Source organism: Sceloporus occidentalis, unplaced genomic scaffold (genome assembly GCF_023333645.1).
Source record: "Sceloporus occidentalis isolate IW3139 unplaced genomic scaffold, rSceOcc1.0.p SCAF_53, whole genome shotgun sequence".
Taxonomy (NCBI): Eukaryota; Metazoa; Chordata; class Lepidosauria; order Squamata; family Phrynosomatidae; genus Sceloporus; species Sceloporus occidentalis.
Genome location: NW_028317033.1, coordinates 4,988,752 through 5,003,758, shown reverse-complemented (window position 1 = coordinate 5,003,758; position 15,007 = coordinate 4,988,752). Strand labels below are relative to the sequence as shown.

The following is a 15,007-nucleotide window of genomic DNA, read 5'->3' as shown; positions in this document are numbered from 1 at the left end:
GTGTTCAGCTGTAATTTTCTCCTCACCCATTTAGTGTACCCACATAAGTTATATATTGTTTTTCTCAGGACAAGATGGGCTTTCTTCAGATACCATTATTTTGATCGTATCATCTTATTTACTATAAAAAAAATAAAAAAACATGGTGAAAAATTGAAAAAAAACACATTTTATGACTTTTATTTGAAAAATCTTTTACTCACCTAAAAAAACAAGTAAAAAAACTAGCTAAATAGATTCTACTACTTGTCCTGAGTTTAGAAATACCCAATGTTTTTATGGTTTTTTTGCTGTTTTTTGTAAGTTATAGGGCAATAAGTACAAGCAGCGTTTTATGATTTCCAAATCTTTTTTAACAAATCTGGTCAGTCTGCCTCCATCTCCTCTTTGGAACATCTTTGAAGCCGGTTAACTCAATTTAACCCATTCAAACCATATAATTTTGAAAACTAGACACCCCAGGGTATTCCAAATGCGGTTATTTTAACCCTTTCCATGCACCAATTATACAACTACACTTTGTCAAACTTTGTAATAGTAATTTTTTTTTATTTTTTTCACACAAATTGTACTTTAGTTATAGATATACAGGTTCTGGTATATGTCACTGTCAAACAACACCCCAATGTGTGTTCAGGAACATCTCCTGAGTGCAGTGATACCCGACATGCATGGGTTTGTCGTGTTGTTTGAGATTTAAAATGCCACATTTGGGAAGTGCGCTTTTTTTCTCCATTTTGGTCAGTCTGTACCTATGCCCTATCTTTGAGCTCGGCCACTCCAATTTACCGCATCAGCCATTTTTTTTTTATATTAGACACCCCTTGGGTATTTGAAGTGCTTTTATTTTAACTCTTTGTTGATATTTTTGAGAAATCTTAGCACTTTCTCAAAATAATAAACTTTATTTTTTTATTTTACTTTTTTAATACTTTTTTTTATATTTTTTTACACATTTTGCTGGTACTGGATGGTTCATCTAGTGACATCACTGCATAATTATTTTTAAATGTTAGCACATTTTTTTTTCCCATTTTTTTTTTTTTTTTTATATTTTACTAATCACATTGTGATTAGAAAGCTGGGCTCCATTGACTTGCATGGTTGAGTGCAGTACCTGTATTCAACCTGCAAGTGGAGCCAGAGTTCTCTAGAGGGTCTGGAGACCGTCTAGCGAACTCTCTTCTTTATTGTTTTTTTTCCCGGTCCGCCGCCATCTTGCTGATGGCGAAGATCACCGGCAGCTGCGGCTGTGACCGCTCTCCGGAGCGGTCACAGCCCATCCAGAGGTAAGTGTTTGGTGTCGCTGGATGCCTCCTGATCGAGGCATTCCAGCGACACCATTTAAGTTTAGGAGGTGATCGTTGATCGCCTCCTAAACGCTTTTAAAACGGGCGTCCGCCGCCATACAATGTATGGCGGCTGTTGACGCCCCGGGGAGGGGCCAGACATGGCCCCCGATGCCGATCTCGGCCTTGCTGAATGCCTCGACATCGAGGCATTACAGTAACGCCGTTTAAGCGAAGAAAGTGATCGTTGATCACTTTCTAAGCTTATTTAATTTTTTGACGGTTCAGGACCGTCAAAGGTCGTTAAGCGACCGTTTTTCCATGACGGTCCTGAACCGGCAAAGGTCGTTAAGGGGTTAAGCATTATTGTCTTAAGTGTATTGCACACAATAAGTGTCTGTGACATAGAAGCAGCAGTTGTGGAAACCTGTCGTCATAGTGAACACGACCGCACATCAGTTAACTTCTATTGGTGATAATACTATGGGATTTCACTATAAAATGTATTCATTTCTATGAAAAAGGCTAAGGAATGATTCTTGTAGCTGGAATTTTACTGGGAAAGATTTGCCGATGTTGTCTTCCCATGTGATAATCGATCTCAGTTTCCCTTTAATCTTTTGTATCTAGGAGCTTTCCTTTTATATGAAGCATAATCTTTATTCGAAAAGCTGTAGCATTCCTGTGTGTGAAAGCATCTAATGCATACATTAAAAATAAAAAAATAATGCGATATTCCTGAGTCTTTACATTTCTCAGGTTTAAATTTTTAATGAAAAGATTATGTACAACGATAGGGGTTGAGGCTGACGTTTGATTTGTTGTATTAGTAGTTTTTAATCAGATGTAGAGAATACAAAATGTTGTTATTGGATTCTGTATATTTCATCTTTTAAAGATCCAAAGCGTGATCAATGTTTCATTTTCCCCCCCATAAAGTTGCCAGGCAACATCACCTATGTTTCCAGGTTAAATAGTAAAACAGCATTGGAGGCTATATACACTGATCGGCTATATGACATTAGGCCCCCCCTTTTGCAGCCAAAACAGCCCTGATCCTTCGAGGCATGGACTCCACTAGACCTCTGAAGGTGTTCTGTGGTATCTGCACCAAGACGTTAGCAGCAGATCCTTTAAGTCATGTAAGTTGCGAGATGGGTCCCCCATGGATTGGACTTGGTTTTCCAGCACATCCCACAGATGCTCGATTGGATTGAGATCTGGGGTATTTGGAGGCCAAGTGAACACCTTGAACTCGTCGTGTTCCTCAAACCATTCCTGAACCATTTTTGCTTTGTGGCAGGGCACACTATCCTGTGGAAAGAGGCCAATGCCATCAGGGAACACAGTGTCCATGAAAGGGTGTATGTGGTCTGCAACAATGCATATGAATGGCAGGACCCAAGGTATCCCAAAGCATCACACTCCCTCCACCAGCTTGCCTTCTTCCCATTAGTACATCCTGTGCCATGTGTTCTCCAGGTAAACGAAACACACACCTGGCCATCCAGATGATGTAAAAGGAAATGTGATTCATCAGACGAGGCCACCTTCTTCCATTACTCTGTGGTCCAGTTCTTATGCTTATGTGCCCATTATGCTTTTGGTAGTAGACAGGGGTCAGCATTGGCACTCACTGGTCTGAGGCTACACAGCCCCATACGCAACAAACTGTGATGCACTGTGTGTTCTGACACCTTTCTATCAGAACCACCACTAACTTTTTCAGCAATTGAGATACAGTACCTTATCTGCTGGATCTGACCACACGGGTTGTCAGATATTTTATGAGGGAAAACATGTATTCTATATATTCTGTATTTTACATGAGCACAAAATGGAGTTAGAGCCATTTTAGTTTACTTAATCATATAGTGATTATTTCTTTCTGTCTTTGTTCCCTCTATAATTGAGAACAAAGAAGTATTCATGTATATAGATGTTTCGGTATATATGATCCAATTAACGTCATCTCCCATGAGAAAGTTAAGGAGTAGACACTACATATCCTTAGGAATGTAAATTAGAATGGGGGATATGTCGTAAGACCACCAAAACCTAATTTACTACCTAGGAGGCAACGTCTGGAGATATGGGTGACTACAAAGACCTGATTTACTATCTAAGAGGTAACATCTAAAGATAAGGATGACCATGGATAAATTCCAAACACATAAGTAATGGTCTTAAGTTAATTCTTAGACCAGAGCGTCTCTCGGAGGTAAATTAAGAAATTACAACGGTGTAAATATGAGTAGCAGTCCTAATTATAATGGGTAAAACCCACTGTTATGATTGGATAATTCCAATCAAGAGGTGGAGGCTATGATAATAAGCTCTGTCTTTAAAAGCTGATGTCTTTAATAACTAAGGGACTCACCGTAGGACCCACCTTGAAAGACTCACCCTAAAAACAAAGGCACCCTGAAACAGACAGACCCTGACGGACTCATTCACCAAATTTACCCCGGAGAATTGGAATCTTAAGATCCTGGCACCATAATTTTACTCTTAAGAGTTATTTTGAGTCCTAACCTATATAACTTTTAGAAAGTTATATTTCTGCCCACTTAATTTCTTACCACTGAACCTGGATTAATTTCTACAAGGACCAGTTGGACAACAGCAACAAGAGGTGGTAATTATAATTGTTTTATTATTCTGAATAGAGATGAATTTTGTCTTCTTCATATAGAATTCCCCGTTTCTGGGAAATAGCAAGTATTTGGCATTATTGTATATGACGGCTTGTGAGACTGCAGCTTATAACCCGTGATGATGACAATAATGAAAAGGTATTTTTACCTGTAGATGAAGTTTGACATCATTTGCATCTATTAGGAACTTCACTAATACTCCTATTATGTCATATTAGTTGAACTAACATATAAAGAGTTAGTGATCTTTTTATTACCACGATTATTATTTTGGTTGCTGAGTGGACTGGAAATTAATTGTGTGTGTTAGACTCATAAAGTAGTAATTCATATTGATAACTTTCGATTATATACTGTATTTGGAACTGATGTAATTTGACATGTTTTAAGAATTTTCTGTTTTATATCATGCACTGTATGACTCATATATATATTTTATAAATTGCGTTTATAATAAATGATATTTTTATTGACTATCGTGGCGATATCTATCTAATTTGAATTATAATTTTCGGCGATCTGAAAGGATTTAGGATCGGAGATAAAATATAGGGGATCTCCTTAAATTAATATTGTGGATGTGGTCCTACAATATCTGGTAGCGTCGTTATTTTGTGTGTGTGATAAAATATTGGTTTTGCCTATTTTGTCTCATTAATATCCCTAACAGGGTCAGCCTTCACCACCTACGTGCATCAATGAGCCTTGGTTCACTGCTTTTCCTTCCTTGGACCACTTTTGATAGGTACTGACCACTGCAGTTTTGGAGATGCCACTGTGCTTCTGACACATCAACTTTGAGGACACAATTTTCACTTGCTGCCTAATATATCCCACCCACTGACATGCACCATGATAACAAGATAATCAGTGTAATTCACTTCATCTGTCAGTGGTCATAATATTATGGCTGATAAGTTTATATAAGTATATTCCATTCCCTTATGTGCTCTTGATCTGTACGGCCCTTCCAGATTGGCCCTCATTTAGCGCATAGCATGTTTTAGACCTACTGTCCAAAGCAAGAGTTTCATAACTCAGGTTTGCTAACCTTTTGCTACAATAAGCAAAAAGGTGTAAATTGTTAAAATATTAGACAGTTTGATTCCAAAATGTTTTTGAAGACACCACTACTTTAAGGGCACCATTTTTTTTCTTTATTAAATAGTTTTTAATTTAAGACCAAGTAGCAATACTGATCCGCAAGTGCAGATTTTAACAAAGAAAGTAAAACGTGTTCTTAATTATTAAGAGTGTAATATATCTGAAGGGTCACAATTTAAAATAAAAAGGCGCAAAGCATTAGCGGCGTGAACGTCAAACGATTATGCAGTTCCTGTACCGTACGCAGCACAAACCCCGCGTTTCTAGAGGACCCGAGACACTCAATGCTGAGTGCAAAGTATCTTCACCCCAAGGCATAGTCTCAGATATCCCCAGCACTATCTTGTAAAAGGCAGCTGATTCTTCTCACTCATCCTATTAATTCGTTATTATATTTGTCCTGAGCCCCCTTATTTTGTCACCAGCTTTTCCTCTAGAAAACCTTCTCAGCCTGGTATCTACAGCTACAATGTGCTACTACAAATTCCAACTCCAGGCAATGATATTTCCAATATTTTCCTCTTCACTCTCATTTTTATCCATATTTTCATTTTTTTTTTTTAGTAGTGGCATTTTTCCTGTGCATGGAATGTAATAAACCAAAGCATGAAAAAAATTCCCCGCTGAATCCAGAAGCAGTAGCCGTACGCACCATGTGAAGACATGGAGCACTATGATGTGATGCGTGGTACAGGCAAATCCACAACTGGAATCTTCCAACAGTCCCAGAGAGCATAAAATATCCAGCAGTCTCTCGAGAGTCCTTTATACCACAAGGGAGCGTGTCTTGCTTCGGAATAAAGTAAGCATGTTGTTTCCTCTTACAGTCAGTTGTTTTAGGAGTCTATTGACCTCAAAAAGATAAGATTTCAAATTCTTCATCTTCGGAGTCAAAGAATCTGTCAAGTCGATCAGTGTCCGAGGAATCTGCGGCCAAACAGATGAGAGTAAAGCATTAGATCTGCCTCTGCGTGGACTCGCAACAAACTCCACGTGCTTATAAAGCATTGTGTACGGAACGGCTTGTGTTACCTGGCGTGAGGTTCAGCACATCGGGATTGGATAAATGTAGAGGTAGCTGATCCACCACTTCAAACATTGGTAAAGCTCCTCCAGTCAAACAAAGCTGTCAAGATACAAACGTTAATACAAGCTACGGAGCCAGAGGAATCGAGAAAAAAAATACAAGCTACGGAGCAGTCATCCTCAAACATGAAACATTGTGTAGCCATGTGATTAACATACAACATGAAATATCCTCAACTGTATACATTCATTAGCTTTGTACTTTGCAGCAGTGTCTCCAAATACAGTTAATTCCCCCACTCACACAGGCAGGCTCTCAGACTTAAGCTGTATATATATATATATATATATATATATATACATACACATACATATATATATACACACACACACACACATACATACATATATACACATACACACACACACACACACTCAATATGCAATATTTAGTACATGGGGTCCTTATTAGTGCTTTTTTAAATTTTTATTTTACAATGGTAACTTATTTTAAAATAGTGGATTAACATGGACACTAGTTAATGGATAGAACTAGCATAAGGGATGGGGAAGTGTAACAGTAAGAGAGTACTGCTTGGATGGGGATGAGTTGGTCGAGTCAGAATGATCTGTGGAGGTTGTTGGTCTTTTAGACGCATTGATAAGGATGCTGGCTGAGTGTTAGGAGGAAATATATTGTGATTTTGCCATATGCCGACGCGCTATAAAATGTAATGTTTCCTAGGATTCCGCACACACCTTTCTAAAGTGTTGGCACCAGTCATCAAAGTCATCTTGTGTGTTGCAGAAAAAGCCCTAGAAGAAATAAAAACGAGGACTCAATGTAAAGTCTATGGCAGCGGCTGTCTCTTTCGACGAGTACACGCTCACTTACCACTGCTATAGAGGGGTCGATCTCGGAAACGTGCATTCGGCACGGCGGATGCTGGCAGTGGAAGCTCTCGTCTGCTATAAAACTGCAGTCACTGGGCTCCACGGTAGGCTGTGTAGTGTGGGGGTCCAGATAGATCAACTCTTCGCCTGCAAAGTGATAACTGATACCTTGAGTGTTTTATTAAAGGAACTCGCTTTCGCCTGATCTATTCATTTATATGGACTACAGAAAGTTTATTATTAAAGTTTCATAATGAATGGTCACCTTTGTAATTCCCGATTTTGCCTGTTCCTGCCCAGCTGAGACAGCACAGCAGACTCTGGGGTGTACCCACTAACCCAGGAGTCCCCAGGGTCAGTTTTGCCTTCTTGCAGGAGAAGCTGTGGCGGGCCCTTTATAATTATAATGAAGTAAGCAAGCTGAAATGTTCAACCCTCCTGCAAACTGTCAGGTTAGAGAATACACCCTAAAATGTATTACGCAGATAGGAAGTAATGCAAATCTATTTACATGATTGCCTAATAATAGCGAATATGGATCGTGTTACTGCAATCAAGCAAACTTTTAATAATTGACTTTTGCCCAACTGGTTTGTGTACAAAGGTCTGGCTACAGTGATTGAGGACTAACAGAAACCTAGTTTCTGTGCAGCTGGAGGTCCCTGGTGAGCTGTGGCCCTCAGCTGTATATATATTATATATAGATATATAGATATCCATCGTACTGTCATTTTCCTGATTGTGTTAAGTCTTACTAGCATCCAGCCATCCCATATGAGCTTCTCATTAGTATGCACCCCACTACATGTAAGACATGAGCGCAAAGCTGGACCAAAAGATTACTTACCAACATATCCAATGAAGTAATGAGCGCTATTAGGCCTCCCACCAATAACTCCTAATGACTGAGGGAGCATGAAGCATTGCTGTGAGGTGGAAAACACACATTAGAATATATTAATATATACACACACACACACACACACACACACACATATATATATACACACACACACACACACACACAGTTCAGATGAACAACAACACATATTACACCGCGTCATGATTTACTCAACAAAAATAAGGCCAAAAGGGAGAAGCCATGTGTGAAAAGCGAAGTACAAAGGAATTAAGATGCTAAGTAGCAGACAGGTGCTGTTAATCAAATGCCCTTAATTAATTGATCATCAACAAGCATGATCACCTCTATAAAGCCAACATTCCAGCAGTTTACTGGGCTGGAGCATGCAGGTATCTATTTGAAGTCTATCATTCTACAGATCATTTAAAAGTGTAAAACAGTTGCCAATCTTCCCAGGAGTGGACATCCCAGCGAATTCAACCCAATGTCAGACCATGGAATGCACAGTGAAATTGCAAAAAACCCTAGAGTTACATCTCAGACGCTACAGGCCTCAGCATGTTCATGACAAGTACAATTACAAAAAGACTGAACAAGAGATGCCAGGAGGCAGCATGGTTCAGGTTTGCAAAAGTTGTATCCAAACAAACCGCACGCCTTCTGGAACAATGTCCTTTGGACAGACATGACTAAAGTGGAGATGTTTGGCCATCACGCACAGTGCCACTTTGGCGAAAACCAAACACAGCATATCAGCACAAACACACCAATTGCACAGCGGTGGAGGGCTTATTATTTGGGCTTGTCTTGCAGCCACAGGACCTGGGAACCTTGCAGTCATTGAGTGGACCATGAGCCCCTCTGTATACTAAAGTATTCTAGTGTCAAATGTAAGGCCGTTCCTCCGACAGCTAAAGCTTGGCTGAAATTGGGTCATGAAACAGAACAATGATCCCAAGCACACCCGAAAATTTACAACAGAATGGCTGAACAAGAGAAGAATCAAGGTGTTGTAATGGCCGAGTCAAAGTCCAGACCTCAACCTGATCGAAATGCTTTGGTGGGACCTTAACAGAGCTGTGCATAAACATACGTCTGCATACCTCAATGAAATAAAGCAACGTTGTAAAGAAGAGTGGGCTAAAATTCCCCCACAAATATATGAGGGACTGATAAAATCATACAGAAAACTATTACTTCAAGTTATTGCTGCTAAAGGTGGTTCTGTAAGCTATTGAATTATAAGGTGTACTTCGTTTTTAACGCTTGGCTTCTCCATTTTGGCTTAATTTTTATATAAATCATGACATGGTGTAATATGCCATATGTTGTTGTTCATCTGAGGCTGTAGTTACCTCATTTTTAGACCTGATAAGGAACAGATGATTGTTATGTCCTGATATGTAAAACCATAGAATTCTAAGAGGTATACTTTCTTTTTCACACGACTGTATATGTGTATACAATATATCTATGTAACCTAATTATTAGATTTACCCCCTAAGCCTAACCCAAAATGCTTCTCTTATCCCGCTGCCTGTAATAAGTCATCATAGAGATTACAAACATGGAAATTACAAACATGGCTGTCTGCTTATGCAGGTGTGTGCACCCACGGTCCGCCACACCGTATCACGGAATGCTGTGCGCTCATATCACTATAGGGAGCCATATTAGCATGCCTCAAGAACCAGCACCCTGGATGCAAGTATAACTTCTTATATATAATTTAGCAATTTTGTGTGTCACACTTTACACAGTGCACCCTGCCAGCCACTCTTTAAAATGTTAAACAGTGATTATAGTTCTCCTGAAAATCCCTCCAGTACTTACATGATGAGCTTCATCTGAAAATCTACAGGCATATGGTATGGAAACATTACACAGCCCCAATCTAGATGGTAAAATCTCAATCTTTCCTTGTGTCACATGTTGCACTGGTTGTGAACTGTTACAGCGTTGTAACTAAGGTAAACACACAGTGTCACTTAGTAGAACTGATTACCTTCAGTGTTTCAATATACGCTTCATTGATCTCGCTGAGTCCCAGACGTAGAGGTATGAGCAGCACAAGAGGCTTCCACGGCCCGTCTGAATGTGATGCCCCAGAGTGACCGTTACACAGGGGCCCAGCCTCACAGCTCTCTGCGCTCCCCGCTCTGCACAATCTCCCTGCGGACAGCAAGCAGATCAGCGTTCGAGTCATGTTTCACATACTTTTACAATATTTACGGCAGAGGGACAAGCCGATACAGTAATCACGTCCTATTTCCATATGGTAAAACAACTTGTCTCAACCAAAAAGTGGCACTATTCGATAGAACACAACGGGAATTTGGGGATCTCTGGGATATTCATTCCCGGGAACTGTATATGCCATTCTTCACCCTCTCCCAAAACCACTTACGTATCTCTTGTGTTATTACGGTGTTGTCCATTGCTACGTGAACTGCGATGGAGCTCCAACCGTCAAAAGCAGTGAGCTTCCTAAAGTGAAAGCAACAGGAAAGCATTATTGGAAGAAGGAATAAACCATAAAGTACGGTTACAGGATTAGATTAAAATATATTATGGTTGCAAGTTACATACCTTAGCACCTGTGCCACAGTGTTTGGCCCATACCACTGTCCGATATATTTGCCTTCTCCAACTCCCATTTGGGCTGCAGAAACATTAGAACCAAGTAAGTGCTAAAAGGTCTAAACCCATTGTATACGCTGCTGACAAACACAGACCTAGATGTACCAGAGGGAAAAAATCTCTACAGTGAGAAAATACATCCAGATCCAATGTTCTTACTATGAACTTTATACACTAAGAACAAGAGAAATTCCTCTGAAACATACTATTTGCTATATTATATATAATACATTAGTAACACCGTCATAGACTAAAAACGTTTGTCAGTAACACTAATACTGCCTAACAGTGCTAAGGCTCACTTTATGTAGAAATTTAGTACAGGGCTTCACCATAGATGAGGGTTCATGATTGTATTTGTACATCGCTACAACGGTGCTGCTTCTAAAAAGATAAACCATCTTTTTATGGATTTCAAATTTGGGTTTCTTTTTGGTGGCAAACCAAGGAAGCCCATAACACAAGCAGCTCCGCGATGTGCAGCAAAGGTAAGGTCTGATCTCCTGCACTATAGCAATTCAAATATATATATATATATATATATAATTATGCATAACAAAAGGAGTTAGGGCAACATTAGCAGTGGCAAAATGCAGTGGTCACAAGTCCATCCTCTTTGCTGCTTCCAAGACCCCAGCCAAGTCTGGCAAGCTAACACACTGACATATTACACTGCTTGGTTCAGTCTTGGACTGTGCTGAGCTACCCCCCCCCCCAAAAAAAAAGTGGGGCATCAGTGAGCCTTTAAGAGGAAAAATTAGAATTGTGTCTTGATGTGCCAGCTATAGTTATATAATCAGTACTTTACAGTAATTACTAGATTTGTGCCAGTATTTCACACCAGAGCCACTTAAATACTCACATCTACGCAGCAACTTGTTGATCGGGTGTCACACTGGTGTCTTCAGCGCCTCCCTAAAGTCTGTCCCAATTATTTCCGCAGCTCCATGTCACATTCATTATAAGTGCCTTTGTATTGCTATACATCTGACTGACCCTAGCTAAATCAAAACCTATCAAACGCAGCACAGGAGTCCAGTAAGCCAGCCATGAGTTATTGAAACTCCTGTAATAATGGCATTTTCTAACTATCATCCCAAAACAAAAGGACGCAGTGTTTAGCGAGCACCTCCTGTTTTACATACATTTCATTCAGCCACGCACGCTCTCTCACCGATCTGATGGATGGAGTAGTAGCTGTCCTTCTTATCCAGAAAAGCTGTTAGGATGTTAAGGTATTCCCCCTGTGGCTTTTTCTGCCCGTCCCACCTCCAGTCTACATAAGAGAGACATAATGAGAAGGATATAGTTAGCGCCTTCATTTATGAGTTAGCTGAACCGAACTGAAAAGCCTGATCAAGTGATGGATCTCAGATTACAAGTCCAGCTCTTCTATTTAAAAGCCAGTCTATCCAGTCTGAGTAATGCTATACATAAAGCATGACGAATCTTATTAGCAACCCAGCATTATGATGTACGCTAAAAACAAATACAGCAAAGAAGTATGTGGAATACATTAAAGTCTATATTGCAGTCTATAACACTTCATATACACATTATGCCTGAAGAATTACTAGTAATGAAGTATATTATATACAAAATTAGAATTATCTCAATACCTGTGCCAGGTGTTTCCTCACATGGCTGCCCGGGTCTGGCTCACCCAGACAGCATATTGTTTTATCCCAGAACACTATACTTGCGTGCCTATGCCAGCACAGACATACAAGGGGGGCAATTTAAACTTTTAAATAACTCCCCACCTATACAATAGGCTAGCACAATGTATAGATGAAATGTTACGCCCTACAAAGTGCCACAATGTCATTTTCCAATGACTGGTGAACTATAAAAAGCATGGCTATCCCATATTAAGACAAAAAGTAATGTTTATTGCATATAGAAGAATAAGCGGTGTCGTGAGTCATAGGCAGAGTGATCGATGCCTCGATTAAATCATCGTTTGCATGTCATCACATAACAATGCTTCCTGACATTGAAAGAACTAACTGTATCAAACACACAACAAAAGGATGAACAAGATCAACATCATCTTACCTCGTCCTATGTGCCGACAAAGGAGAGCCTGAGCAAAAATCATCTGCCCGCAGCGCAGCATGCAACCCCAGCCTGTGTCAGATGTAGGACCCGTTCCTCCTGAAAACGAAAGGGAAGAAACAGAACGCTATAAATATTCAAAGAGGAAAACCAACAATTCCTTCAAATGGCATTGGCTTGCAGGAAATGTATTTGGCCAAGTTACTTTCCTGATTACTAGTGCCCATGGGCAGCACACCCAATGATGGGTGGTGCATCATTCACAAAAAGTACTCACATTGATTTCAACGGAAGTGCACAATGAAATTAATTGAATAATGCAATAAACTGAGCATTTTACACCACATCAGTCATCAATTATAAACAATAAATGACTGATTTTAACCTCTTTGATTAAGAAACTTGACTGATGTATTCATAAATTCATTCCAACACACCTATTGCTTGAAAGTTTCTTCTGTAAGTGAACCAGAGTCTGGATGTGATATCATTCAGAAGTTCCTCCTTTTCTGCAACAAGAAAACACAGCAGATAATTAGCAAGTGTGCGGTGGACACAAGCAAGCAATAGGTGCAAAAAGCATTGTGCATAAGAATACGAGACGGTCGCTGTGAAAATAACAATATTAGAGGCGAATGAATTAGTTCAGACAAGAGAGGCAGCATGGGCGATACAGAGCAAATGAAGACAGGAGAGGGGCCTGAGATGGACAGCTGGACAGGGCTGATGGAAACATTAGAGGTTGTAGGATGGGAGATGGGAAATGACGACGATGTGAAAGAGAGAAAGCTGGGGCGAGCAGTGAACTAGAGAGGAATTATAAACTGAAAGATGGATAACTGGTCACGGGTTATATGGTCAAACGGGAAGCAGAGGATAAATTAGGGGATCAGACATGGTAAGCTGGGAATGGGCTATAAATCAGATGTGGAAAGCTAGAGGGTAGATATAGACTATATGGTTACAGCTGGAGAGAAGCAATAATGGAGAGGTGAACTGATGAGCAACAGTTAGGGGATCAGATCTTTAAAGGAGAAATGGGATCACATGGAACGATTAGGTGAGGTTGTAGAATCACAGACCAAATTATATATATTTATATATAAAATAAGGAGATAAATATGAAGAGTTAAAGTTCCAGCACCTGTCAATGCACTGTATTTCCTGCCCAGCACCCAGACCGGCTCTGCTGTTTCAGGAAAGTCTGGGGTATCGGCAAATCGCAGGGTATCATATGTCAGGGTTGCTGTAGGAAAAAAAGGGAAAGATCACTATATCTAACAAAATAGTAACATCATGTAAAACGTTATCAATATGTTTAAAGCCGCTGAAAAAATCTCCATTAAACAATGCTTTATAGTAAAAAAACTAATTCTCTCAAAAGTTTGCTGCACTCCTTTTTGGGAAACAGAACGGTCAAACGCTTAAAAGAGGGCGACTGCTGCTGCCTGTGATTAGATGGAGATGAAAAGAAATACCTTAGTAAGGTGTAATCTACCTTTTAACTCTTCATGAACATTTTGGATCTTATTTCCTACTATTATTACTTTCATATCAATATAAATCAGAAATATGGATAGTCACGCATGAGTGAAATGACTCGATCGCCTGTAACACGTGTCAAACTTTGCAGAACGTCATCACATTACAAGACGAAGACAGACTATCGCTGTTCTACGAGTACGAGGAGGCACCTGCACTGTGTGTCCATCCGTTCACACTATTCTGGTTAAATGTAAACGTATTATCAATACACAGCTCAGATCTGTGCAGACGATGGCATTTATTATTTATTTATACAGCACCAACAGTTTACGCAGAGCTTCGTAGAATACATATATTCAGGGCTATGACACATCTGGAACGGACACACCAAGGCAAACTGGTGCAATCTGAGGAAGGATGAGGCGGTTTCCATAGCAATAAGACATCGGTATAAATGTTAATTCATGAAGGTCAATAAAGAAGTTAAAAAATGTCAATTAAATCCACACCAGTGACGTTATTTATTATTAAATTAGAAACACAGCTTTTATTGATGTATCTGATAACCAGCACTAACATGATCAGATTTTACATTTGAAAATAAAGTACAAGTTCTGCCTTGAATGTAACGGAATCTGAAGTCTTCATTTAAAATACTATTTTATCTTCTTGTTAGGCCCACTAGAACGAAAACGGTAACCCCCTAGAAGAGGCGGAATGCATTGCTAGTCATAAGGTAGAGGCACGCACAGTGTGACAGCTAACCCGAACGTGATGGAAATAAACCGATTGACAGCCCGACACATAAAAGCAGGACTCACCTGCGTCCATCATCCCTTTTACTTCACCCACTTATAGTGAAGAATAACAACCAATCCTAATCAATGCTTCTACGGAAGCGGAAGGGCCCAATTACACACAGCTTTACTAAGGTGTAACTAAGAATGTCTGCAAATACGGATGTGCCTCTTATCCACGTAGAGCGCCATGTT

The 15,007-nt window shown here is 39.8% G+C and overlaps 1 protein-coding gene across 1 annotated transcript; it reads right to left on the bottom strand.

The window, feature by feature from the left end:
- Positions 1-5,903: 5,903 nt before the first annotated feature.
- Positions 5,904-14,846, bottom strand: LOC149288268 (cysteine protease ATG4B). The gene is made up of 13 exons (XM_089492006.1): positions 14,837-14,846; positions 13,675-13,776; positions 12,968-13,039; positions 12,531-12,629; positions 11,647-11,748; positions 10,422-10,494; positions 10,240-10,319; positions 9,838-10,004; positions 7,818-7,896; positions 6,972-7,117; positions 6,836-6,892; positions 6,083-6,176; positions 5,904-5,977 (listed from the first exon to the last, which is right to left on the bottom strand). The coding sequence occupies exons 1-13, from the start codon at positions 14,844-14,846 to the stop codon at positions 5,904-5,906; spliced, it is 1,155 nt and encodes a 384-aa protein (XP_089348132.1).
- Positions 14,847-15,007: the final 161 nt, after the last annotated feature.

What these genes read in the sequence shown, in the direction of transcription:
- LOC149288268 (XM_089492006.1), bottom strand. An exon ending in GAAATACAGTGCATTGACAG is followed by an intron (nt 13,040 to 13,674) that starts GTGCTGGAACTT and finishes TTCTTGTTGCAG; the next exon opens with AAAAGGAGGAACTTCTGAAT. An exon ending in TGTGCTGAACCTCACGCCAG is followed by an intron (nt 5,978 to 6,082) that starts GTAACACAAGCC and finishes GTTTGGCCGCAG; the next exon opens with ATTCCTCGGACACTGATCGA.